Source organism: Callorhinchus milii, unplaced genomic scaffold (genome assembly GCF_018977255.1).
Source record: "Callorhinchus milii isolate IMCB2004 unplaced genomic scaffold, IMCB_Cmil_1.0 Scaffold5, whole genome shotgun sequence".
Lineage (NCBI taxonomy): Eukaryota > Metazoa > Chordata > Chondrichthyes > Chimaeriformes > Callorhinchidae > Callorhinchus > Callorhinchus milii.
Genome location: NW_024704746.1, coordinates 40,702,429 through 40,728,300, shown reverse-complemented (window position 1 = coordinate 40,728,300; position 25,872 = coordinate 40,702,429). Strand labels below are relative to the sequence as shown.

At 39.7% G+C, this 25,872-nt stretch overlaps 2 protein-coding genes across 3 annotated transcripts in view; one reads left to right on the top strand and one right to left on the bottom strand.

Annotated features, from left to right (window-relative positions):
* dusp16 (dual specificity phosphatase 16) overlaps positions 1-2,485 on the top strand; it is a 39,920-nt gene extending 37,435 nt beyond the window's left edge. Inside the window, exon 7 of the mRNA XM_042335363.1 lies at positions 305-2,485. Coding sequence (XP_042191297.1) covers positions 305-1,514 — 1,210 coding nt within the window. The 3' untranslated portion in view covers positions 1,515-2,485. The remainder of the gene's footprint in view (positions 1-304) is intronic.
* Positions 2,486-4,204: 1,719 nt separating this feature from the next.
* The window catches only part of borcs5 (BLOC-1 related complex subunit 5), a 39,204-nt gene continuing 17,536 nt past the window's right edge, over positions 4,205-25,872 (bottom strand). For both annotated transcript variants that reach the window (XM_042335684.1, XM_042335685.1), the window contains exon 5: positions 4,205-5,937. In XM_042335684.1, the coding sequence (XP_042191618.1) occupies positions 5,704-5,937 (234 nt within the window). In that variant the 3' untranslated portion in view covers positions 4,205-5,703. The remainder of the gene's footprint in view (positions 5,938-25,872) is intronic.

Sequence of the window (25,872 nt, the reverse complement as noted above, 5' to 3'; positions counted from 1 at the left end):
AGATGGATGTTAAATCATGGTATGATTCAAAAAGAGAAGGGAGTTTCTCTTGTGATCCTGGCCAATAAATCCTCCCCCTAAAAAAATTGATCACTCATTCCATGGCTGTCTGTGGGACATTGTGGTGCACAAATTGGCAACAGCATTTCACCAACAAAATCCACTTTACAGTATTACCTCTGAAGCGCCTTGAGACATTTTGGAAGACATGATAAGGCACTATATCAAATGCAAGGATTATTATTATTATCCTGACTCATGATGCTTTCTTATTTATGTGGTTTTTTTAATTTTTTTAAAAAAGATTTGTCAAGGAGAAGAGGCCAACCATTTCACCCAACTTTAACTTTCTCGGCCAATTGCTGGACTTCGAGAAAAAGCTGAAGCCGCAGATGGTGCAGTCAACTGGGCAGCTAGGAGCCATCACCAAACTGACGCTTCTGCAGCTGGAGCGAGCCGGGGAGCAGCGAGCAGCTCAGGACAGCGGCCAGTTTGACGCTGTCAGAGAAAGCCAACCCTTCAGACCCTCTACCTCGGCCATTGTGGATCAGAACACTACTGAACGAGCCACACCATTACCTGCACTTATGGAACCCACAATTTCCAACATGGAAGAGGAGTGGCCTCTGGAACAAGGGATCAATGGACTTACCTTGTCGGTAGACAGGTTGGAGGACAACAATCGGTTAAAGCGCTCATTTTCTTTAGACATAAAGTCTGTATCGTATTCGGTAGGCAGCGGCGAGCCCGACTCTTCGCCAGTTCTTGACGGCTTGAAAGGTGTTTACGATCTTCCCATGGATCTGAACGAAGGCGAGTGCTACCATTTCTCCGCCGTTCAGGAAGAAGTGGAGCAACTTTCGAAGCACGCTGCCCACACAGTGCTGGAGGCCAGCACCAACCAGCCGGAAACCATATGGGAGCAGGGAACACCAAAAAGTACAGCTACTACTTCAACGCAAATGGCCTCGAGCACGGCCCCAGTGCCCAGAACACTGCTGTGTCCCTTGCACAGAAGTGGCAGCATGGAGGATAACTATAGAACAAACTTCCTGCTGGGCCTCTCGAGCAGCCAGCAGCATTTGGCAACGTCTGCGGCAGGGATGGGACTCAAGGGATGGCACTCGGATATACTCTCACCTCAGACTCCAACGGCGTCATTGGCGAACACCTGGTACTTTACAACCGAGGCCTTGGCGGGACAGCCTCCTCGCTTTATGTCCAGCTCGGCTCTGTTTGGCGGGGCGACGGCCTACTCTGCGTTCAGCTGCAGCCAACTGCCCACTGGCTGTGACCAGGCTGGGATGGTCCGAAGGCGGGAAAAGCACTGCGACCGACGAGATTCCAGGCGCAGCTGGCACGAGGAAAGCCCCTTCGAAAAACAGTACAAACGCCGCAGTTGCCAAATGGAGTTCGAGGAAGGAATGAATGAAAGCAGGTCCCGGGAGGACCTCGGGAAAATTGGAAGCCAGTCCAGCTTCTCTGGCAGCATGGAAATCATTGAAGTATCCTGAAAGAATGCGAGAATGCAGACTGTGGTGATTTAGTGAAGTTGTAATTCACATGTCTAGATAGTGTCTGCAAAAACTGCACTTCCCAACTTCCAAGCAGGGACATCTAAATACAGACTATTGTTACTCAAATGCTACAGGGGACAACCGTTTGTTCACCATTAATTAAACATACAAGTCACTTATCTAATCAATGCAATGAAGCAGAATTGTCAGGCTTTCCTTATTCGTATGGGGAAAAAAAATATCAGTTAGCATTATGCGATTGTCCATTAATGCACTTTGCCTCCGAAGACTGAGCCAAGTTCTGTGGAGATTTATTGTTTAAATTCCAGACAAGCTGGCAGAATCTGGATACCTGGTGTGTAATCATAGCTTACCTGATGCAAATACCTTTTGCATCTGTAAATAAACATTGTAACTATCTTGATTTGAATTTATGGATAGGTAATGTGCCAGTGCTGCTTAGAGCAAATACCTCAGAATTTTTTTTTAAAGAAAGAAAGCTTCTTATACTGTATGTAGGTATTCAGCAAAATCAGATCTCAGGTCTTACTTTATACAGATGAGATTTACAGTTTTTCGGCTAGGTCTGAGTTAAACCGCTAATGTGGTGAATTAGCACTGAGAAAACGGTCTGTGTGTACATTTTACTTGTGCCCATGGAATGTGGAGGACACACAACAAAAGCAAGTGATAAAACACAAGTTAAGTGAAACAGATGTGTGATTTCCGTGCGGCGTGCATGAGTTACAGGGTAGAAGGATGCTTGTAGGAGTCTTCTGGTGGAGAAGTGCTGGAAACTTGTTCAGGGTGGTACAATGCATCTGGATAGGGTGGAGCTATTGTGTTCAAACGTCTTGAGTATAATGTATTGGGTGTATGGAAAGTTGTGTCAGTGGTGATAGCGACAAATGTTTATCTTCAGGTGAAATGAGCAGATGTTGAAATAAAATCGGAGATGGTACTTGTTACATACAAGTGTGACTTAAACCATTGTTTCACATACTCAGTGCATTGCAGATAACAATGCTTACATTTGACATAACGCCTTTCACGTCGAGAGGACAAGGAGCGAAAGATCACTTCGAATGAATAAGGTACTTTTAATCTCGTCTTTCCACGAGGTGCTACATGAATGCAAAATTGTTGTTGTAATGAACTGTAGCTTGTGCTTCAAGACAACTAGTGGATGAGAAATCTGGTTTGGGGATGCAGAAAGTTGTTATTCAGTAAATGTGTAACTTTCTGCCCCTATTCACTTATCAACTGAGGATTTGCAATGACTGTAAAATAATTGGTCCTGCCTGCAGTGTATATATAGTATGAGGGTCTTAAACTGCAGATCAGATGCTTGGACGAGCCTGAGGTTTGCCAAAATAAATGTTCTTGATTGAATATTTAATTTATGCCATAAATTAAGAAATATTCAATCAAGAAAAACCTGGAAACATACTACCAATCAAAGGCAGACTTACTAGTGCGAATGTTCAGGGGTGCAACTGCTTATCGGCCCTGCAGATTACTTCCACCATGAGTTATTGCCACCACTGCCCAATGCAGTTTATGTCCCCCTTCCTGTGGGGAAACACCTTGTCCTGACTTTAAATCGTACTTCCATCCAATGTGTGGATGAGATCAGAATTGTGTAATGTGGGGAAATTACAGTACAATGCCACTTCCTGCCACTCACTCACTTCACCTTCCGTCAGGTTTAAATTCATTATCAATCTTCAAAAAAAAATCTATTACCAGGTGCTTGCCGAAGCATTTCGAAAGCAATTGATGGGCACTTTGATGTGCACGAAACTTCTAGCTGAATGGAAAAAAGCTTAACCCTAATGTGGTTTATTTACATTTCCCAGAAATGCTTTTTTTTGAATTAAAGAAATTGAAAACCCAAGGTGAAGGTTGGATAATACAGGACACCAAGGTTCAAACGAATAGCAAGGAAACACAAGATGCCAAAAAATGATTATGCAACAGGAAGCTTGGCTTCAAAAGCCTGTAGACTGGTTGAGGGAGGCCAGAGATTCTATAAGTATGAGGTCCTGGGAAAGAATGGCAGTAGGAAACAGTGTGTTAATTTCAAGAGGGTGGAGGGGCAACTTTGCTCAAGCTGGGTAAGAACGAGAAAGGAGACTTCATTAGAGCAGTATCGATATAAAAAAAGAGAACTAAGGGTTCAAAGCATTCCTGTGCACAGATTGACCTCTACAAATACAGTCATTCCACTATACAGTAAATCTTGTGAAGTGCTCTGATAACCTGATATATCAAATGCAAGGATTATTAACAATTCTGTGCAAGTCACATGCTGGTCCATGTGCATTTCAATTATGAGACTACTCTCAAACACCATTGGATCTATACTTTCCCTCAACTATTGATCAAATTCACTGCAGTACATTACATTGAATTGCAGCAACAAAGCAGGCCATTCAGACCAACTAGTCCATGATGTGTTTAAACTTCACGAGTCTCCAACCTAAATCCCCACTCCCTGGCCTCACCCGTATCCTTTCATTCCCTTCTCTCTCATGTATGCAAGTACAAGCACATACAGTGGGAATATTAATACTGAATCACTGATGATTTACATCATCAAAGCAAAAAAGTAGGAACCTGATTGTTAGTCGATTTTTTTTACTGTTCAAAGGTGTACACAATACAATACACATTACTGTACAAAGAACTGAAAACAAAATGAACATCAAAACTTGAGTTGATTTTCAGGAGGGAATAAACTGAAAAGCAGTGAAGGCATGCACTCAGAACAATGCAACCTCACACCAAAAAATTTCCCTGATACCCGTTTAGATAACAGCAGAAGGTTAGCAATTTTCAACCCTGAAGGTGACGCCCAGAGCAGTAGCAATTCTTTGATAACAAATGTTACTAAGCATCATTGAAGAACAAGCAAACATTAACGAAACACAGAACAAAGTGCATGACTGTCACCAGACTTGCCACAGGTGGATGGTATGTACTAGCTCTATAACAGTGGAAACGTTTGTTTCACTTTTTGCTTGTATTTCCCCTTTCCCTTCATTACTTTGAGGCAATACATTGTAAGACTTAATTTCTTGATTGATAGCTCCAGTGTTATTATTTTCTGGTTGGTAAATACACACAAATCATCAAAGTCTACATATTTACTGGCCAGTCAAGAATGCTTCCCTCCCCATGTATGTGTTTGCATCATTTTGTTTTAAAGTTCCACCCCATGTAACAAGGCATGGTGATTAAACACATTTCATCTGTAGGTAGTGTGCAAAACCTGGGTATCAACGAGTACTACCCTTAAGTGCTATCCCCCTTTCAAAAGTCAAGTAAAATGTTTTATTTTTAAGAACTTCCAAAATTTGAGTCGCAAGATTCAAGTTTACATCTATTTGAACTAACCTGCAAAGCAACATGTACCTATATCAACAAGTAATTTGAAGCAAATGTAATTCAAATTCTATAGTCAGAATTGCATTGACAGTGGAAAGTTCTGACATTCATAATTGGTTTTAAACTGCACAAGTAGTATTTTTTTATTACATTGTCACGTTCCTGAGTACACTGGGGGAGGTGAATGTGCATTTTATCCAAGTACAGCTTGTCTCTTTACAAAACAGGAAATGAGGGAAGAAATGAACTGGCTAAACACAAGCTGTCAAGACCATGCCAACCAGACAAACAAGGCACAGGTAACTGGTGTCCCACACTACAACAATATCAAAGCGGTGGTGTAAGTGGAGCTAAGTGGAGAAGTTGCAAGTCAGAGAGTATTAATGTCATGTTACTTTGCATGCATTAATTAAACTACTCTGGTGGCTGCTGCAATCCTAGTGTGTTTGGAAAAGTGCAAATTGGCTCAGATGTTTCACCCCAATTCTCAACGGATTTGATACTAATCATTAATAAATCACATCGAGTTACCAAAAATGCATTTCCAGCTGGTATGTGAGAAACCATCCATTGGCTTCACATATATATTGTACTATCAGGAGGTCTATTGAGCATTGCCAATCATTCTGAAGCAGCAGCAGATAGTAGATTACTACTGGTGATCAGCGTGCCTGCAAGTGCAATGATGCTTCATTTTTCTCAACATCTGAGCCTCAGATGAGTTTCAGCCCACTGACTAATGAACTGCAGGATTTTCGTGGAGTGCAAAGGATAGAGAGACACAACTCTGGATTGTCTATTGGTACTTTGAATCTTTGTCAGGCTTCATGCTGAAGTGTTCAAGTCGATCATTCTCTGGCAGTATGCTATTGAGTTTCTCCATTAATGGAATAGTTTGATCTATGCCCATCTGTATGCGCCGGAGGATAGCAGACATCTCATTAACCTTCTGTATTTGCTCAGCATACTTGGCATATCTCTTCTGCCGCTCCTGCATAATGGTGAACAAGGCTTCCACAGAGAGATCCATCTACAACGGAAAAAAATACTTTTAAAATGTAAAACTGGGCAAATGTTTAATACTACTACATTTCCATACATAATACTACTAAATTTCCATGCGTAACTCTCAGTGGACTGGTTTAGATATACTCTTTTTAACATTTGATGGGTTTCTGCAGGACACTTGATTGACACAAAAAATTCTTATCACTAGTATTTTTTAAAAAAAATGTGAAGGAAAAAGACTGGTTGCAGAAGGTAAGAAGTTCATTTGGTTTCCTGAATTTGCTTGCAATTAGGAAAAAGGTAGTGCTATTTCACACTTAGAGTAATAAACATAATTTTGTCCAAAGAGATAAACCTCAGTTTGAGAAACGTGGGCAAAAACATTAATGTTCCCAGCAGTTCAGTAAGTGGTGCAGTTATCCTTGAATTGATATAAAAAAACATATCCTCCAAATACTATGGGCAAGGTCAATACACACAAAATTCTTGTCCCACTGCCTTTTTCAAAAAAAAAAGTACCCTTTCTACCCTCATGTAGCTATATTTAGGGTTTAAATGTTAAGCAGGATTGGATGTTGCAGTAAAAGGAAGCATTTATTGTAAATAACTAGTTATAGAGGCCTACTGAAAGCTATTTGCCCAGAAAATGAGTACATTTGTTTATTAATGGGAACAAAAACTAATAGGTTGGATAGCAAACATAAGACAAATAACCTATGTACAAAATCAGATAGAAAGAACAGAAAGTGCTCAGCTAAACAAGTTGATCAGCTAATCATTTGAGGCTAACTGTTCTCATGAAAGATCTCAATGAAAATATTATTTTTCGGCCTCTTTTAGTCCATGGTCAGTCCACTAAACATTTTATTTCATTTTGGATTTCCCAGGGGATCCAGGCAAAATAGTAGTGACATTGAGTGGAATGTCTCAGGGATTCATTCTGCGATCCTTCTGTTCTTAGTAAACATGTTATTCGGGTTGACATTAAAGATCCCATGACATTGTTTGAAAAGTCAAGGCAGCTTAATAATAACAATAATCCTTGCATTTTATATAGCGCTTTTCACGTTTTCTAGACGTCTCACAGCGATTCACAGAATATACTGTAAAGTGAATTGACTGTATATTTTGTGGGCGAACGCGGCAGCCAATTGCGCACAGCAATGTCCCACAAACAGTCATGGATTGAAAATGACCAATTTATTATTGTTTTGTTTTTTTGGCGGGATTATTATTAGGCGTGTGAAGTAAGGAAACTTGCCCAAGGTTTCGCCCTGCCTGGAATTGAACTCAGGTCTCTCACTTGCAAAGCAAGTGCTCTAACCACTGAGCTACAGGACTCAGCTTCTCCCAGTGTCCTGGCCAACAGTCTCCCACATAAAATCAGTCAATCACTTCATGGCTGTTTGTGGGACATTGTGTGCAAATTGACTGCCATGTTTGCCTACAAAATACACAGTCACTACACTTCACGGTAAAATCTTATCAAGCACTTTGAGACATCTTGAAGACATTGTGAGGTCCAAATAACCAAATTTAAGAATTATTATTAAGCTGAAAGAGTCCTAGACATGTTCATTGACTCATCGCTCTGCACGTTGAAACAGTGTGAGGCAGCAATAACCAAAGCAAATAGAATGCTGGGCTGCATTATCAGTTGAGTTCAATTCCCCAAGAATGCCTGCTCCAGATGTTCAAGCTGCACCCAGAGTGCTTCATACAGTTCTTGTCACTGCAACAAAGCAGTACTTTTAACTCAGGTACACAAATCAGAATGAGAAAGATGAGCTATGAGCAATAATTAGCAGTAAGTGGGAACCCGGTTGTTATGTCGATCGGCGGATCGCTTTCAGGGATAATAATTCCTTAGAAAAAGTCCAAAAAATAATAATAAATTGATCACTTATCTACCCAATCCACAACCGTTTGTGGGACACTGCTGTGCCCATTTTGCTGGCGCGTATTGCCCACAAAATATACAGTTAATTCAGTTTACAGTATATTCTGTGAAGCGTTTTGAGACATCTTGAAAACAATACGTCTCAAAGTGATAAGGCCCTATATCAAATGCGAATATTATTATTATTAATTAAATAAGTTAGGGATGTCTGAGAGACTGCCTTATTGATGATCATACAGGGCAACCCCATTACATGAAGCCCCTGAAAGAGTTTGCTTCAGACAGGGAAGCCTCCCCTGTGCTTCAAAAAATATCCATCTTCCAGGTCTGAGAACACAGTGCGACAAGCATAAATGTGCTTTCATCGCACTGATGAGGAAAGTAGAAATTTGTTGTGATGGCGCAACATGCGAATAATGACCTGATCAGTAACCAGAGTCACGTACTTGTCTTTTAATTTAATACCTAGTTACTGTTTATGACGACAAGAGGAACAGAGCAAGGAGGTGGCATTTGCAGAACCACAGAATAGCTTTATGATAAACAGTACACTAGGTAACCATTCTGTTGAAAAGCTTTGTACCAAGCACTGTGGTAAAGATGACCATTGTTAACACAGCAATTTGTTTCCCAGTCTCAAACTTTATTGTATATTGTAAATCGAGAGTAGATTATTTTATACAACTACAACTTGTATTTATATAGTGCCCTTCATGCGTGGTAGCGTCTCAGAGCGTTTCACAGGGCAGAGCGCAACACCAAGCTGGGGAGAGGGGGGGAAATGACCATAGGCACATTCAAAGAGGAAGGTATTCAGGTGTGATCTGAAGATGGGAAAGGAGGGGGCAAGGCAGAGGGATTGAGGCACGGATCCATTGTTTTGTGGGTGGAGGGCAGGGTACGATGGTAGAGCAGTAAGATGCAAGCAAGACTTAGGGAAGTGCTAGGGAGTGAAGTGATTTGTCAGTGAGTGTGAGCATCTTGAAATCGATCTATTGTTGCAACACCAAGATGTGTGGTTCATTGTTCGGAACAAAAAAAGTACAATTTATAAGGGATTTTTTCTTTATGTGTGAAACACATTCTGACATGCTAAAGTTATTGTAGATCATTTCTGCCTGCAAAAATAGTCACTACATGTGATGATAATTACAATGAAGCAATGAGAACTTTCAATGCTATAGTTGTTATGGAAATGCAAGTTCATCCATTTATCAAGTGTCAGACAATTCTGTCAAGTTAGAAAAATACTAAGGTTGCAGGAACTGGAACTCACAGTCTAGGCTGATTCTCCAGTACAGTGCTGGAAGAAGGAAGGGCTGCATTATTGGAGGTAATGACCTTTAGATCAGCCGTTAAATTGAGGTCTCACCTGCCTGTTACGGTGGTCATTAAAAATCCCATGGCACTTTTCGAAAAGAGGAAGAGTTTCTCACAGTCTCACAAATAAGATTGGTTCATTCATGACGGTTTGTAGGAGATTTGCTGTGTGCAAATTGGTTGCTTCTTTCACCAACTAAACACAAGCACTGCACTTTACAATAAATCCTGTGAAGCGTTGAGAGACATCTGCCAGGCATAAAAGGCCCTGATTCAAATAAGGATTATTTTAATTATTCAATTTACAGACTCAGTTGATTTAGGTCTCATCCTTCAACATGCTGTGAAAGTATATAACCATTTGTTTATTTTCCAAGTGCTCCAGTTCCCTAACTGCTAAATTGTGTGCACACTGCACACTGACCTGTTATTTTGACAATAAGAAACCTTCCACAATTTTCCATTCTCTCCTGGTTAAATACACAGAACTGTAAGTTTGATTGCTCCAATTGACACAGCAGTATAGAAATTAACATGTACACAACTGCTCCCTTAACTGCAAGAGTTTCATGTGCCACAGCCAGCCAAATTTACTAAATACTGAAATTTATCAGTTAACCAGCATAGGACGTTGGGCAAGGACTCGGTCATTGAGCAAAGGCTTAAAACAATACCAGAATTCCAATGATTTTCACTAAAATCTGTGAAAACGCTGTATGATGTGTTATTCCAACTTGTTAACACCAATGAGACACTGCGATCTGCCCAGACACATAGCACAGGACTTGCAGTTTCTAGCAGACAGCACTAGAACAATTTAACAGCAGTCATTCTGGACTGGATGAAATCACTTTGGCTGGCTTGTCCTTAGTATTTTTCTATCTTGACAGAATTTTGGAACCTGATATTAAAAAGATTTTCCTTTAACTGTGCCAAAACTATGTACAAAATTATATTGCATAGTTACTAAGGAGGCATATTGATTTCATCTTATCCGAAATACACCGAAAAGCAGAAACAGATTTCACTACTGTAGGGGACAAACGCATTGCAGAACACAGAAACATTGGGACCTACTTCTTCAATAGAAAACTGGAAATGAATAGATAGTACAAGGTGCTGGAAAACTATGATTCCATGACTTATGTTAGGAAAATGCACAATAGAATGTAGAAGCACTGGCCTCCAGTTGAATTAGTGGAAATGCTACAACCTTGATGTTTTCACAAAGTGTAGCTGAGAATTAGTAAAGCGCATGAATTTTATAAACAGTGTTTCTCTTACGAACGAATATAGTATTTTAGGGAATGCCTTTCTCTGTAACGGCCTGCTTGGATCCAAAATTATTATTATTATAATCACTGACTGTCTAACCCCTTGGGACATCCTCCCGACGTGAAACATGCAGTACAATTTTGTATTGTATAAACGCTTGTAATTCAGTCTGAAATTACAAATAATCATGAAAATGTCTGTGCAGCTAATCAATAAGTTTCTTTAGGCAGATCTTACATTTTGATACAGCACTTTACCACATCGGGAGAAAGCCTCAAAGCACTTCACAGGATTTAAGTGTAGTGATTGTGTGTTTTGTAGGCAAACACGGCAGCCAACTTGTGCACAGCAATATCTCAAACAGCCATGAAGTGAAGGACCAATCCTATTTGGGGGAAGCAGGGAGATCAAAAGCACGGTCGAAGACGTGGGTCTTGAAGGTGGCAAGGGAGGGAGCAAGGCGGAGAGATTGCGGGATGGAGTTCCAGAGGGTGGGGGCAGAGTGGCGGAAGGCCTGCCCGCCAATAGTGGGGTGAGCGAGACGGGGGACGTGAAGCAGGCCGGAGCCCGCCGAGCGGAGGGAGAGAGCAGGATGGTAGTGGGTTAGGAGGTCGCAAAGATAGGGGGGAGCAAGACCTCGGCAGGCTTTGAAGGTGAGGACCGGGATCTTGAACTGTATCCTCTGAGTGATGGGAAGCCAGTGAAGTTGGTCAAGAATGGGAGTGATAGGGTCCCGGAGCCTAGAGTGGGAGAGGACACGGGCTCCAGAGTTCTGGATGAGTACGTATACAATGAATCTTAGCCGTTACCAAAGCATGTTGCATCTTAATAGTCGTTAAAGCAATACTTTTGGGAATACGTTCTGGCATTTGTACAAGATACCCTAGCTGACAAAGTGCTTATACAAGGTCATATTAGGGTATGTACCCTGCCGGAAGGGAGGGACTTCCTGTAAAGATTGTGGTTGATGTAAATACACCACCCATGGAGCCCAGTTTCATATAGGAGACTGCTTCATCATCACAATTTTTGAGTTTCTTTCCCTTCCGTTTATCAGTGTTCATAAAACATTGGCAAAACACAGGTCATAAGATAAGCAGAGGGTTTTAAGAAAAAAATAAAGTTTTTGCATTTGATATGGCACCTTTCATATTGGGAGGACTTGCCAAAGTGCTTCACAAATTTTACTTTACTTTAAAGCAACTCCATATTTTACGACAGCCAAATTGTACTTACCAAAATCCCACAAATAATCATGAAATCAATGCTGGGGGATTGTTGGCCATGACACTTACCCCACAACCTCTTGACTCAAAGGCTAGCGTGCCAACAACTAAGCTAGACTAACATCTGGAATATACAGTAAAAAAACTCTTGAAATCAGAAGTCACTCAATTTACTGACCACTTTCTGCCTGATCATGCCAGAGTAGATCCTCAGCCTGAGCACTTGGCGCAGGACTAAATGGAAAAAAGGTGAATATTTTAATTAAAATGACTATCTGTCATGCACTTTCCTTAGCTATTTAAACAGCTGCACAGGACTAGGAGGATATTGCTACTTAATCTCAACAGTGCTACATGGCGCAGCTAGTGGGATGGGGTGAGGGGAGGAGGAAAGAGAATAGATAACGACAAAACATCAGAAAATAAAAGAATGGAAGGTTTCAGAGAAATCGTCCAGTAACCATTTGGATTTCTTCATGTCTTCCCCCTATTGCATGACTGGTAGCAATATCCTGTGAAATGCTATGAGACATCCTCCAGACACAAACACACACGATATGAACTGCAAGGAGTGTTACTATTTTCTCTGTGCATGATTTGCAAGGAAACTAAAAGACTCATTTGATATTCTGGGATTTAATATTTCGTAGGACTGAAATGAGCCAAATTGAATTAAAAATATATCTGATAAAATAACTGGGTTCAGATTCTTCCTTGTTGCCAGTGTAATTTTTACACAGAAATATTTACGATTTTTAGATGGAGAATGGAAAATACCTGGTAACAATTATAAGACAATCTTGTGGAATAGTTCAGAGATTGTCATCATCGGGCCAGTTTGTAACAGTTCTGTGAGTCTTTTGATGAAATTAATATCTTAGATGCACTCCAAAGGGATCTACTATTATTATTATTGATAAGCCATGCTGTCAGTTCATGCTCATTTGGGGTCTTCTGCATTGCACAAACAATTGCCATGGTAGACAGTGATATACACAATGAATATGTGGCAATTTACTGAATACTAACAGTTAACTACGTGATTACTAAGGAATAAGAGCCATCTTATATTCAAAGTTACTAAAACTTACATATTCCTCTTTCTGGTGGTTTCTCCAGGTAACCGTCTTGCAAAGTCTTTTGTACGAGTAAAATGACCCTTCATTTATCCAGGCGGTACGTGACTAGCAAAGTCTAATGTAACTAGATGGAACAAAAACAGACGTCGCTGGGAACACTCAGCAGGTCAGGCAGCATCTATGGAGAAAGGGGTAACTAGATGTACCCTGACCAGAAGTTTGCTGGTTGGATTTAACTACCTGCATTAGTTGATCTTAATTGATGTAACTATAAGATGCTTGAGCATCCTTGGTTTAATGAGCTGAACGGTGCAAAACAAGTTAGTCAATGCTCCTGATCACTATCCAGAGCTTTAAAGTACAACTTGTGTATCTCAACTTTAGGCGAGGATGGGATTGGGCGCAACAGTGAAATTTTGCATCCCTGTCGACATAAGGCAATGAGGGTAATTTCAAAGTTCTCTCTATAGCTCCAGCTAAGATCAATTAACTTAGCACAGAACTCAATCAACCCTGCAAAATTCTGCTCTGTAACACTTAGAAATAATCATATCTGATTCAGGGGTGGGGCGAGGTGTTGCATTGCCAAAAGGTGCTGTCCTTCATATGAGACGTTCAAGCAAAATCTTGTCTGACTGTTCAGGTGAATGTTAAAGATCCCATGGCACATCTCAAAGAAAGGGGAGTTTCTCCCAGTATCCAGATATAACAAGTGTCATGGCCACTCGCTTCACTGCTGTGTGCAAATGAACTGCTACTTATACTTACAAATACACAGTCATGACATTTCATAGTAAAATCCTGTGAAGCACTATGAGATGACTTGATGACCTGATAAGGCTCTATATCAAATCCAAGAATTATTATTGTTCACTTTAGCAGATTGAGGCTGCCCTCAGTCTAAAACAGAATTTGTATTCCTGATAAAGTGCAGTATGATGACAGAATTGAGCCTGGCAGTGATTCCAATAAAGCATGCCAACAAATGTTCACACAGGAACCAGAGTTGATTATTCCCTTCCCTAACTGAGGGATCCAACTCTATTGTAATTCTTTTGCGGCCTGCCTGAGGTTAGCTAACTCAGCACAGCCCAGGGATTGAACTGGGACTTTGCTGGTCAGCACAATTCATGACTGCAATGCACAGTACATTTAGCAACAGCTGTACGTGCACACGATGTGGCACAATGTTGCAGTGTACAAATGCAGATCTACAAGAAATGAAACCAGGCTCAATCATTTACTTTCACTTTTATAATATTTGCTTCATCAAAGATTACTGAAAGGTACGTTTTTCCTCTCCCTATCCCTCCCCCTCCAAGAATTGTGAAGTTTTAAACTTGTTCAAACCACACATTATCGCAAATCATTTTGCAACAGGCATTGATCCTTGTGAAGCGCAGGAAAAGATGATGCAATAACAAATACAACCAGACTGTCCAAAACATCAATTTTCAGGTCATTTTTTTCTACACAAATTCCACTGGGTGAATCAGTCCTATTGATGCACCGTGGATTTTAAACCATGTCGCACAAGGTCATATAAATTGCAGTCATGACACACAGGGGAGTTTATCTATGAACTAAATGAGCACTCAAGCTAGCTAATAATTTCAAAGGGAGATACATCAATTGTCTTGGCATGCCTTTATCTAAAAAAGAAAAAAGTAACAGCTATTACGTCATTTTATTACCAAGACTACACAGGATCTTGGAGTAGTCGTAAAGATTTTAAACGGCAGCAACATAGCTAATGTACAACTTCACTCTTCCATTATTTATCAACATCAGATGGTAGGTAGATTTTTAGTTTTACAATTCCAATACTAGTGTGTGTGTGCGTATATTATATATATATATATATATATAAAAGACAAAGGAGAAGGGAGCAGGAGTTACCAGCAGAGGACAAAACAATAAAGCAAGCACCATTGGCATTCGAAAAACTATTCAACATCATCAGTTCTTGGAAACTGATATTAAAATAGACTGCTGGATTTGGCTTTCTGCCAAAAGATTCCATTGCTGTGTTGACAAAGTAATTGAAGTAAGGAAATAAGGAAAAAAATTCAGCCTGCATCAATGATAAGCAATTGTTAAGTCATGCCAAATAGACAGATAATATGGTTCCAATGGCTAGTCTTCTAGCTGCAAAAGAGTAGTTAGTATTTTCTGGAATATCACCCTCCCCCCTTTAATTATCCTGTCTGCCAACACTGGAAAGCGGAGAGCAATAGACGAGGTGTGTGCACGAAGGATTACCAGCACACGTATCCAAACTAGGCAAAATTCAAGTACAGTACTTGCAGATCAATTCAAACAGCCCAAGTTAGGCCACTGGAGGTTGTGAATTCTGATACAGTAATTCGGTAACCATATTGGAGTTAGGGAACTTTGGCTGTCTGGTGGTTGGAAACGAGCAAACACCTCTCAATAGTGACACACAGAAATTGACCCCGACAGATCTGGTAATTCCAGGATGTTAAAAAATGCTCCCTCACTAAGAGTTTGCTCCCAAATCCAGAAGAGACCACAACTTTTCAATTTGTGTGGGAATTGAAAATATCAGGAATTAAAATAGTTGCGCTCCAGCCTTTATTAAGAAATGACAGCAGCAGTCAAATATGCAGCAACCTAAAAGTAGGATTAGATTAATGCCTGAAGATCATAGAAGAAGAATCCTTGCATTGAAATAAACTTGTTACTTTAATGCAATGAAGAATATTTGATGGGAGTTTTGATGACAGAATACATAATGCTAAATTTCTGGTCAGCTGAATAATATTTTAAAACTTGAAAGGGTTTGATCTCACATTTTTTCAGACCAACCTCTGTGGCAACCCAAGGTTAATGTAATAGAGCAGTCATGCGAAAAAAATAAAAACAGTAATGTGGCAAAGTTTGCCAATTGGAAATGCCAACTGGTGCATTAATTTAAGTTCCATCATACCCACTCAATTCCTAGTCCATGTTGAGTCTTTAAGTTATCAACTATTTAGGAGCCTACTGCAAGCAACTTTTCAAGCTTTAAATTACAGTTCTACTCTCATGTACAAATCAATTTACACCCTGGCATCTCCCTACCTCTCCAAATATGCTTACAACCCTCTCCACTGTCAGACCCCTTAGCTCAGCTGACTCCGGCCTCCCATCACGTCCTTTGTCCACCCCACCATCGGCCGCCGTGCTTTCAGCGACTACGCCCAAAACTATGGAACGCTCTGCTTCAATTCCCCCCTCCTTGCCAGTCTTCAGATCACATCTGAAGACCCTCCACTTTGACCTTGCCTACGGTCACCTTCCCCCTTCTCCCCAACCCAGTGTCAAGGCTCCACCACCGTTGTGCGCTCTGAGATGCTGCCCCACATGAAGGGTACTATATAAACGCAAGCTTTCGTTGTTGAAATGTCAACTCACTACGGCAGCTCATTTAATTTTGCAGCCTTTTTTTAAAAAAATGATCCTGAGCAGGAAGAGGAGGGAAAATGGCCAAGGCACGTTTGAACAGTAGGATTTGAGATGGGACTTAAAAGACAGAAAGAGAGGGAGGGAGAATGAGGGGTAGAGGGGAGGGGTTCCAGAGGAATTGAAGGCTCAGACACACGATGATGGGGCGGAGAGGATGAGGGATGTGCAACAAGCCCAAGTTAGCCAAGCAGAGAAGTAGGGTAGAAGATGGGAGAGATAAGGAGATGCCAGGGTATGAATGGATTTGTATGTGAGGGCGAGGTCCCTGAAAAGAAAACTTAGCAGATTTTCTGGAGGCAACAGTAAAGGATTGCAGAGAACAGACAGTTTAAAGTCAGTATCTAGGAAGTGGGCAAAGGACCAGAGAGGAGTATCATATTATACAGGATGACCAAAAAGTTGTGATACCATAACAATGTCTAATAAGTCTTAAAGAAATTAAGATTTTTTTTAATAATAGGGTAGTGATCATGACTTTTTGGTCACCCTGTAGATTATAGATATTCGGATCAATCAGTCTGATTGTATTGTGGTGAATGGACTTGTCGCTTCCTCAAGTGAGAGGCAATGATCTTAATACAGAGCTGTCAATTTAAGCTCACATTGCTTTTCTGCTGTTGGTTCCTCTATGTTATGCCCTCTCAATACCAGAACAAACTACAAACTGTAATTCCCTTCCAATTCTACTTAATGTTCTTTTATGATGAGAAAAATTTGCACAGTATCTGGGAAACTAATCACATTTGCACGATGACAATATGGCTGTAAATTAACTGTACTAATGAGGTCTGTAGCTGAAGAGAGACTTCCTTATTTGGGTTGCTCATACTTTATGCATATGGCATCAGTCAATTTGCCTCCTGTTCTCGTGCCTGTTATTTCCAGCTCTTACGCACCTACACACTATACCTTGGGTGTATTGAACAGCTGTTGGATTCAGTATCAGTATCTATAAAACACTCAAAGCCCCATATAGCCACAGCTTTTCTGGTAAACCTATTAATGTATTCTTATGTCAGCATACAGTTGTCACACACTAATGATCCCTTTTATTCTAACTGCACTACCCCATATCGAAGTCTAGTATTAGCACATGACTCACTGAGGCCAACAATAATCTAGCGGTTAATTCGAGAACTTTATGAGTCCTGAAATTCATTTTGTCGGTCATTTAAATAACTGAAGCTGGGCAATATAAAAATAAACAACTTTTTTAAAAAGAGAATGTGGTTGTTCTACGAGTTACTGTGAATCAATGATTTACTGCCTCCTGTCAAACTGGGTGCTGTTAAATTAAAAAAAGACAATACGATGTCTAATGTGTATCATAATGCAAAAGATACCAAAGAGATTCAGACAACAAACACACCAAAGGCAAACATTTGTCTAACAATTTTCTGAACCCAAGGTGCTTTGTTGATAAATAATAAATAATCCTTGCATTTGATATAGCGCTTTTCACGTCTTCTAGAAGTCTCAAAGCGCTTCACATAATATACTGTAAAGTAAATTGACTGTACATTTGTCGGCGAAATGTGCAGCCAATTGCACACAGCAATGTCTCACAAACAGTTGTGGATTGAAGTAACCGATTTATTATTGGGTTTTTTTCTTGAGGGATTATTATCAGGCGTGTGGAGTAAGGAAACTTGCCCAAGGGTTTGCTCTGCCAGGAATCGAACCCAGGTCTCTCGCTTGCGAGGCGAGTACTCTAACCACTGAGCTACAGGGTTCCATGAGTAACTTCTGTGATACTCTTGACTCCATACTCTATCCACTTTAATATGTATGGTATTAAATGACCTGTGGATTGAGGGGCAAAACACGGATGGAGAGGAAGTAAATGGAGCCGAGGATGGAATTTAATCCTGACTGACCAAGCAGTAGTCCCAAATTAGCCAGGACAAAAATAAACCGCAGAAATGCTGTGGATTCAAACTGATATGAAGCTGAGTTTCACAGTTCAATAGTAGGAAATGCAACACTGAATTGAATTGCAAACTTCCATAACTTAGTTTTGGAATTTTTAACCCTTCTCAATTGAGAGGAGATGGACAGCCGGATTTGCTGAATATTCCATGCTTTGGGAGGTCCATTAAGCAAGTTGTTTGCTGCTTTTTTGTCTTCTGAAACAGAGCACTTTAGACGTTACCCAGCAGAGTTCCCTGCATCTCAAATTTAGCACCAATATCTTCCTAACCTTCAAGTTGTCTTTTCCTCTCCATCATTTTTTTATAAAACTACATGATCCACTCATTATATAACTACTGGATCAAATACAGAATATATAATCGCATGATGAATATCAGTCTCTGTTAGAAATGCCTAAAATAATTATTGCACGTTACAGGATAGACGACAAGCACACAATATAAATGAATTTAATTCTAAGCCATTCAACTGATATTACCAAAACATAATAGAAATATATTTCAGAAATAAAATATTGAACTGGGATTGAAAATCAAACCTCATCATCATCTTTAACAACTACAATGACATGAAAGTAAGGTTGCTTTATTTGGTCAGCCATGTGTCCAACAAATGTGAAAACCCATCACCGTGCTTAATAGTTTACAACCCAAACAGAGTTCCATGCAAGCCACTTACACGTGGAAATTCCTGTGTTTGGGGAATTTCTTTGAATACTATTTATATTTCAGTAGCTGCTGTCATCAGGTATATATGTGCAAGTCAGTTCCCCACACTCAAGTATGTTAATGCAACATTCAATGCATGGGTTTAAAGTCCTTCTCATTAAGGACCCAAAGCAACTGGGTTTGTTGACACTGATTTATTTGTTCGTAATGCACACACTCCCCACATCATTTTAGGTTGAATGTGCATTGCACTTTCTGATTATCAGGTTAGTTTTAGACACACAGAAGGCTGGTTTACAGATCTTGCATTGTGTGAGATGTGTCAAAATAAGCCTCCTCTATAGTAAATGAAATGCCCAAAGATGCTGATATCCAAATTTAATGTGAGCAAATTTTAATGTGAGCAAGGTAGTGTGAGTCTAGCTATAATAATAATAATCCTTGCAATTTATATAGTGCCTTATCGCGTCTTCGAGACGTCTCAAAACGTTTCACAGAATATACTATAAAGTGAATTGACTGTATATTTTGTGGGCAAAACTGGCAGCAATTGCGCACAGCAGTGGCCCACAAACAGTTGCGGATTGAATGACAAGTTATTTTTTTTAAAAATATATTTTTTTGAAGGGATTATTAGCCTGAAAAAGTGATCTGCCAATTGCCTAACAACTGGGTTCCTACTTAGCAGAGACGTGTGGAGTAAAGAAACTTGCCTAGTTGTGTTCATTACACAAAATCATACACTCGTATTAATGTTGCTTCTCTTTGGTCTGTGCTACTCCCTAAACAATGCGCTACGCAAATAAACTAGTGCCCAGGCCTCCATCAATGCTGCTGATCCAAAGGAGGTGGACAATTGTGGCTTGGATCATTTGCTGATTTGCAGGGGATATAGCAACTCTCAAGGCAAAGCAAAGATAAAAGCAAACTGAACTCTTCTCACCATAGAATCAAAATGATAAGAATGGATCTACATAATGTTCCAAACCTCCTGTGTGACCGAGATAGTTCAGGACAACCGCTGAAGCATGGTATGCACGATGGGTTCCTGGCAGATTTATTGAATTTTGTGAAGTGTGACTGGGTCAAGTTAAATTCAGTGTCGAGGGTTTTGAAATTCAGGTTCCTCCTGAGATCCCATCGTACATGACTTAGAAACTGCATTCTGCAGTCACATCCTAAAACAATACAATTTTAAAGCATTAATTTTCCTCAGAACATCACTGCATAGTGATTCCATCTGATTCTTTGTTCTCTGCTCCTCTCTCCAATGATTCAGTCAATACACTTTACATATATTCTGTGAAGTGCTTTGAGACGTCTCAAAGACGTGATACGGCGCTATATCAAATGCAAGGATGATTATTATCATTATATACAATTTTGATAGATTACCAATATGCTAGAGACTTCAAACACAATCAATTTGTGAATTATTTGAAGCCCCTGAATGATATGTTTAAATGTAGATTTGAATTCCATCACTTGCCTTCGGAGAATTAAGCTGTAGCTGGTTTGATAATTATTATTCCCATTGCTGAATGAATAACCTTTGCAAACTCATTTAGTATTATCAAGGACACTTCCATTTGCATCTTTTGAAACGAGTGACTCTTTTTTTCTGCGGTTGCCTGGAAACATCATACAGATTAAAATAAAGCTGTGGTTTCATCCCACAACCCTAAAGCATTGTTTAAACATGTTCATTTTTTTTCATAAATGTCTTGACATTTCAACAATGTAATTTACTTCACTCATCTCTCTTCCCACCCGAAACGTCCACAGCAACACAATCTGATTTAAATTCAAAATTAGGATAAAAATTTAATTCATAGAACATCGCACTTTTCATGTAATCTCCTCTCAAAAGTACTGCAGTCTAACCATACGCTAAACAAACCCTAGGGAAATATTTTATAAACAGCATTTATTGTGATTAATACATCTCAATATTGTTAAAACCCACAATGATTTAGATGAATTAGATAACCAACACAAGCCATTCACACTGAGTTTGTCCTCTGAATGGTTACAGTAAAATACACCATCAAAGCAGTGACATACAATGCACTAAAAATTCACTGCAAAATGATGGAGAACCACTCCTTTTTGTGAGGCCGTACATTACAACTGTAACTTTCAAAGGGAAGGATGTTACTTTTGTTCACTTTTTCTATTAGCGACACAATCAAATGCTCACAGGTCAAATGACAGCACTCATTTCATGTGACAGTTTAGGATCAGTTATTGGCAAATGAAAACATGACCTGGGAAAGGAACATGTTGCTGAACTATTGAGCTGTGGGTCTGGGAATGTTGTTGGGCAGGGATCAAAAGGAATGTTGTTGGGACATGTATTCTCAAAATTGGCAATAAACCGGTTCACCTAAATAAAATCTTGCTGTGACTTCAACTTCAAAAATTCTCAGGTGCAGATCTGAGATAGGTTGAGGTCCCCCAGCAATACACCTTAAAATACAAACCCGCAACAACAACAACAAAAAGATTCCATTTATAGAGCGCCTTTCACGTCGGGAGGTCGTCCCAAGGCGCAGAAACCCAGAAGATCACCTCCCTACGAGGTCAGTGAGATGTTTACATTTCCAATGTCAGCCATCCACAACGCACCTCAATAGTTGCTAATATAAAAAGAATTTGCAACTTCTCCCACTAGGATTTGGATTGAGAATGACTAAACATATTTCATATTTACAGCCAGGGGAATGGACACTTTCCAAATTAGATATGATCAGACTGGGACTGTTCTAGGCCGTATGGCCCAGTTACTCAGTGGATAAACTCCCTGTATTATTTTGGTGCTTCAAGTAGAAGTCGTATTCACAAACATCTAGTAATACAAAAATGCATTGAACACTTTTAGAATTGTAAAGGAAGCTCGTGCTCAGTTATAGATATTCAGCAAGTAAGATGAATGTGGAAGATTGTCCTTCATTTTATTGTTTGTGGTACTGGGAAAAAAATGTTGCTTTAATAAAAATTAAACCTGAGTTGTAAAACCATCACTAAGGAGGGGTAGATTACAGACTTGGATCATAGCCAGAATGCCTCAAATTATCTTGTTGCTCTAATAATTACAAAAGCACAATTAAGCCTTGTATCTCATCTATGTGTTATGCAAATAACTGTTTCACCCCTTAGGTCTGCTCAACATACGTCTTCATCAAGCTCATTTCTTTGACACAGACAGCAACATTTTACAGTCATTATGAACAGGCTTAGCAGTTTAATTATTTTCCCTTTCTAATCGTACTGTACATCGTTACTGTCTGCAATGGAAAAAGACATCCAGAAGCTTCAATGAGGTCAGATATATACAACCCTTTGATGGGATTAACTTCACAATTTATCTTAACTTCCACGGTTCTTTGTAATTTTATGCAGCCTCAGGCACTTGCAAAGAGCATTAATGTTCCCCCTTCCGCCTTTCCATTTTTTGGAAATAGGTTTCCATTGTATAGCAATTCAATAATACACCCAACCTCGAGGCTGTACTGTGGAACAGTGTGTACTTCAGTTTTAAGCCTGCCACCCTCACAGACCAACACTTAATGCAACAAAACAGAACCCTAAACGAAGGAATTGTCTCGGTCATGTCCAGAATCACTGAGGACCACTGTAACTCACTAATATTTTTATATTAAATGAAAAGACCACTAGTCAAACTCACCGTTAAAAAGGATTGCAAAACAAACCTACTTCGTGCAGACAAAACTACGTTGCAATATATTTCTGTATTGGAGACATTTTAGATTAGAGAACAAAAGTGGTTCAATTCTGTACGGACATCCACTACCCCTCAGGGGCTTATTCATTCATTCATTTATTCATTCATTCAGAACCATCAATAGAGTGTGCATAAATTCATCAATGTTCTAGGGGGTAAGGCCAAGCGTAGGATTAAGCCACATACGTTCGAGCCCCAGTCTGGCCCACTACTTAGGGTGTTACAATTGGGAATGAAATTCTCCAAAGTTTCCACTCAGGAATGTAATCCAGTGATTCTTTCAGTGAATAGGACGGGGAGGAAATATGAATAAGCTGTGATTTCCTTCTCTCTTTCCCCTTCCTCTCTCCCCCCCTCCCACCCCCGTGAATTATCCTGCCACCGCTCACTACTTGGCCTCATGCATGAAGAATGGCCACTTGGGCAAAATACTGGAGGGCAGCTGGCATCAAAGGAACTGCACTCTGACAAGAGTGCGAACCTTCAAGAGAGGTGGAGGAGGGGAAAAGGTGTAGAAATTGCCAAAGAAAATAAAGTCACAATTTGTGGTGAAGAATATTTCTCCAGATTATATGGCGTGCAAAGCAAAATGCTACTTTTGCAGCAGGAGCAAACAAAACTTTCATGTTCTAATGCACTGCGTACAACTGTATCAAAGGAGCAGCCAATACTTTATATAACTTACACATAAGATATATTAAGTGTCTCAACCAAAGTATGCACCAATATATTATGCATTATTCCAAACTAAAAAGGAGACAACCTGCAAACTATTCCTTTATATGGTGGCATGATGGTCGGGACTGATGCAGCGCTGAGTAACTGGACAAACATCAAACAGAAATCTTAATGTGAGGCAACACAAGGTATCTGATTCTGTGCCAGAGTGTGGTCCAATGGCACACGTTTCCATTAAACAGCTTGAAATATAAATTCAACCATGTGTAAAGGCTCAGCGCATGTTGCTAATGGTGCATTTCAATCTATTAACGCAGCTGACGTCAAAAGGCTATTTGGGAGAGGTGAATGTTAGATATTTGTGGTTCATAGAATTAGGACCATATTTGCACAGTGTAGCGTCAACAGAGGATTCCTAAGAACCTCTGCACGCTCAGGAAAGATGAAGGAAAGAGCAGACAGCAGAGAAAACAAAGGAGAGAAGAGAAGAGATATGGTACAAGAGAAAACAAAGCGAGAAAAATAAAGCAAGAGAGGTGGAACAAAAATAAATCCTATCCTATCTGTATATTGCAATCATATTTTGTAAATGAATGGCATGGATTCACGTTCAGCAGGGTAATGAGCCCAACCAAGATGTATTTTTCTAATATAAGTAGCTTACATTACTGCCTTTAATTGAAAGAGATACACTTTAGTTCTCAAAATTCCTTGTTGGCCTTTGGATTTTTAAAATAAATTTAAATCAGATTTTTAAGAAAATCATATATATATATAGAAAGGAACCTAAACCATGGATATAGATGAAAAAAATCAACTCAGCTGGTGGACGATATGAAATGCGGCTTGAGTTGAGAAGAAATAGTATCAGTAAAGGCAGCCTTGAAGGCAACCTTTAGTTCACTTTATTTCAGGCCAAAGTGGACATGGAACTGGAAACCCACCACCTCAGAGCTTGAAACATCTGCAAGTATCTTCAGATACTGTGTAATGCTTGGCCTGGAACTGAGAATCACAACACAAACAAAAACACATTTCATAGCTTCTTAGGTCATCACAGTTCTACCATCACTCAGAATGAAATTTGATTTCTCAACTAGCAAACGTACACAAAACATAATTCAAAGTTGAATTCACTTGCACCAATGGACATCATTTTACTGTCAGTGCGCACTTTAATTGCACATTTGCCTGTTTCAAAGTAGAAAAGCAAAGAGAATAAAATACACACTGCAAATCTCAGCCCAGAGAAAGCCCAATTGATTGGCCAGAACATCCACATCACAACCTGTTTTTCAATCAAGGTATGCCTTTGTGTAACTAACTATTGGTGATACACTGGAGATAGAAATTTAAACCAATTGATTTTTTTTTGGAATGCCTTTATGTGCTTTGAGATGGTAAATTAAGAACACTGCTTTCTAAAACAATTTGTAGAAGTACAAGTACTCTGATACCCACTTAACTTCGTTGACACCAGACCCTTAATCCCTTTTTAAATTCTTTCAGAAAAACATCAATGCATAGAATTACATAGAATTTTGCAATCCGGAAACAGGCCATTCGATCTCACTAGCCCGTGCCTGTGTCTATATCCACATGACCCTCCAATTCTCCTAACATCCTCTCCCAGGCCAGTCTATTAATAATAAATAATAATTTGCTATAAGACTTTCACATCAGGAGGACATCTCAAAGCACTTTACAGGATTTACAGTATTCCAATTGAAGGATTTATTGTATTTACTGTAAAGTGTAGTGACTGTATTTCGCAGGCGCATGCCTAAAATTCTCTTCCCCCTCAAGTATACAAAGGAGCATTCCTTCCAATATTAAATATTACACTAATGTAATTATTATTCGTATGCAAGGAAATCATCAATAATTTCTGAAAACTTAGCAGGGGCAAGCAAACAAACATTTCAGATGGTTCAGCAGAGACTTTTTGCTGAACTAGATAGGGTTTTATCCCATTTTATCCCATTAAATGTCACCTTCAGTCGACTGACCAAACCTGCTGTACATTTGGATAAACAGGAAAACCAATTCCAATTGAAGCAGAAAGTCAATCTTCCAGTACATCTCCTAGTCCCACATATTTGCCATTTCTCTCCCAGAACTCACTGTTGTTTTATTCCAAACTTTACCAAAATTACCATCTGCTAGACCCATTGATACAACGTTTCCAAAGTTGCTAAATTACTGATTACAAGTGGCACCTACATCTCGCCAGTAGTAGAGAGGGCATCTGTTGTGAGTGGACGGTTACTTATTCCCATTTCATATGAAATTTAAGAGGAAATTTGGAAGCAATTTCAATTCTGTTTTTCCTCACATAGACACCACCAAGTTAACAGTGTCCTTTGTAGTAGAAATGACAAGATCCAGCAATTGTTAGTTTTGGAACCTTTAATTTCAAAGATGAGGGTGAGTGGCAAAAGCACAGACTTCAGAAGGTCAATATACTGCCCTTTCACCGCTGAGATCTGGGTTCAAGACCAATTCTGGACGGCATGCATAAGACAGCTGTAAGGACCGCAAGTGAAATTACTTTTATCAGATTTTAATAGACACAGAACTACAACACCGATCCACAAATTCATACCGACAAGCGAGAGAACACAGTAACAGCTGGTGTGTGAAATGAAACTGTGACACCGCTATTG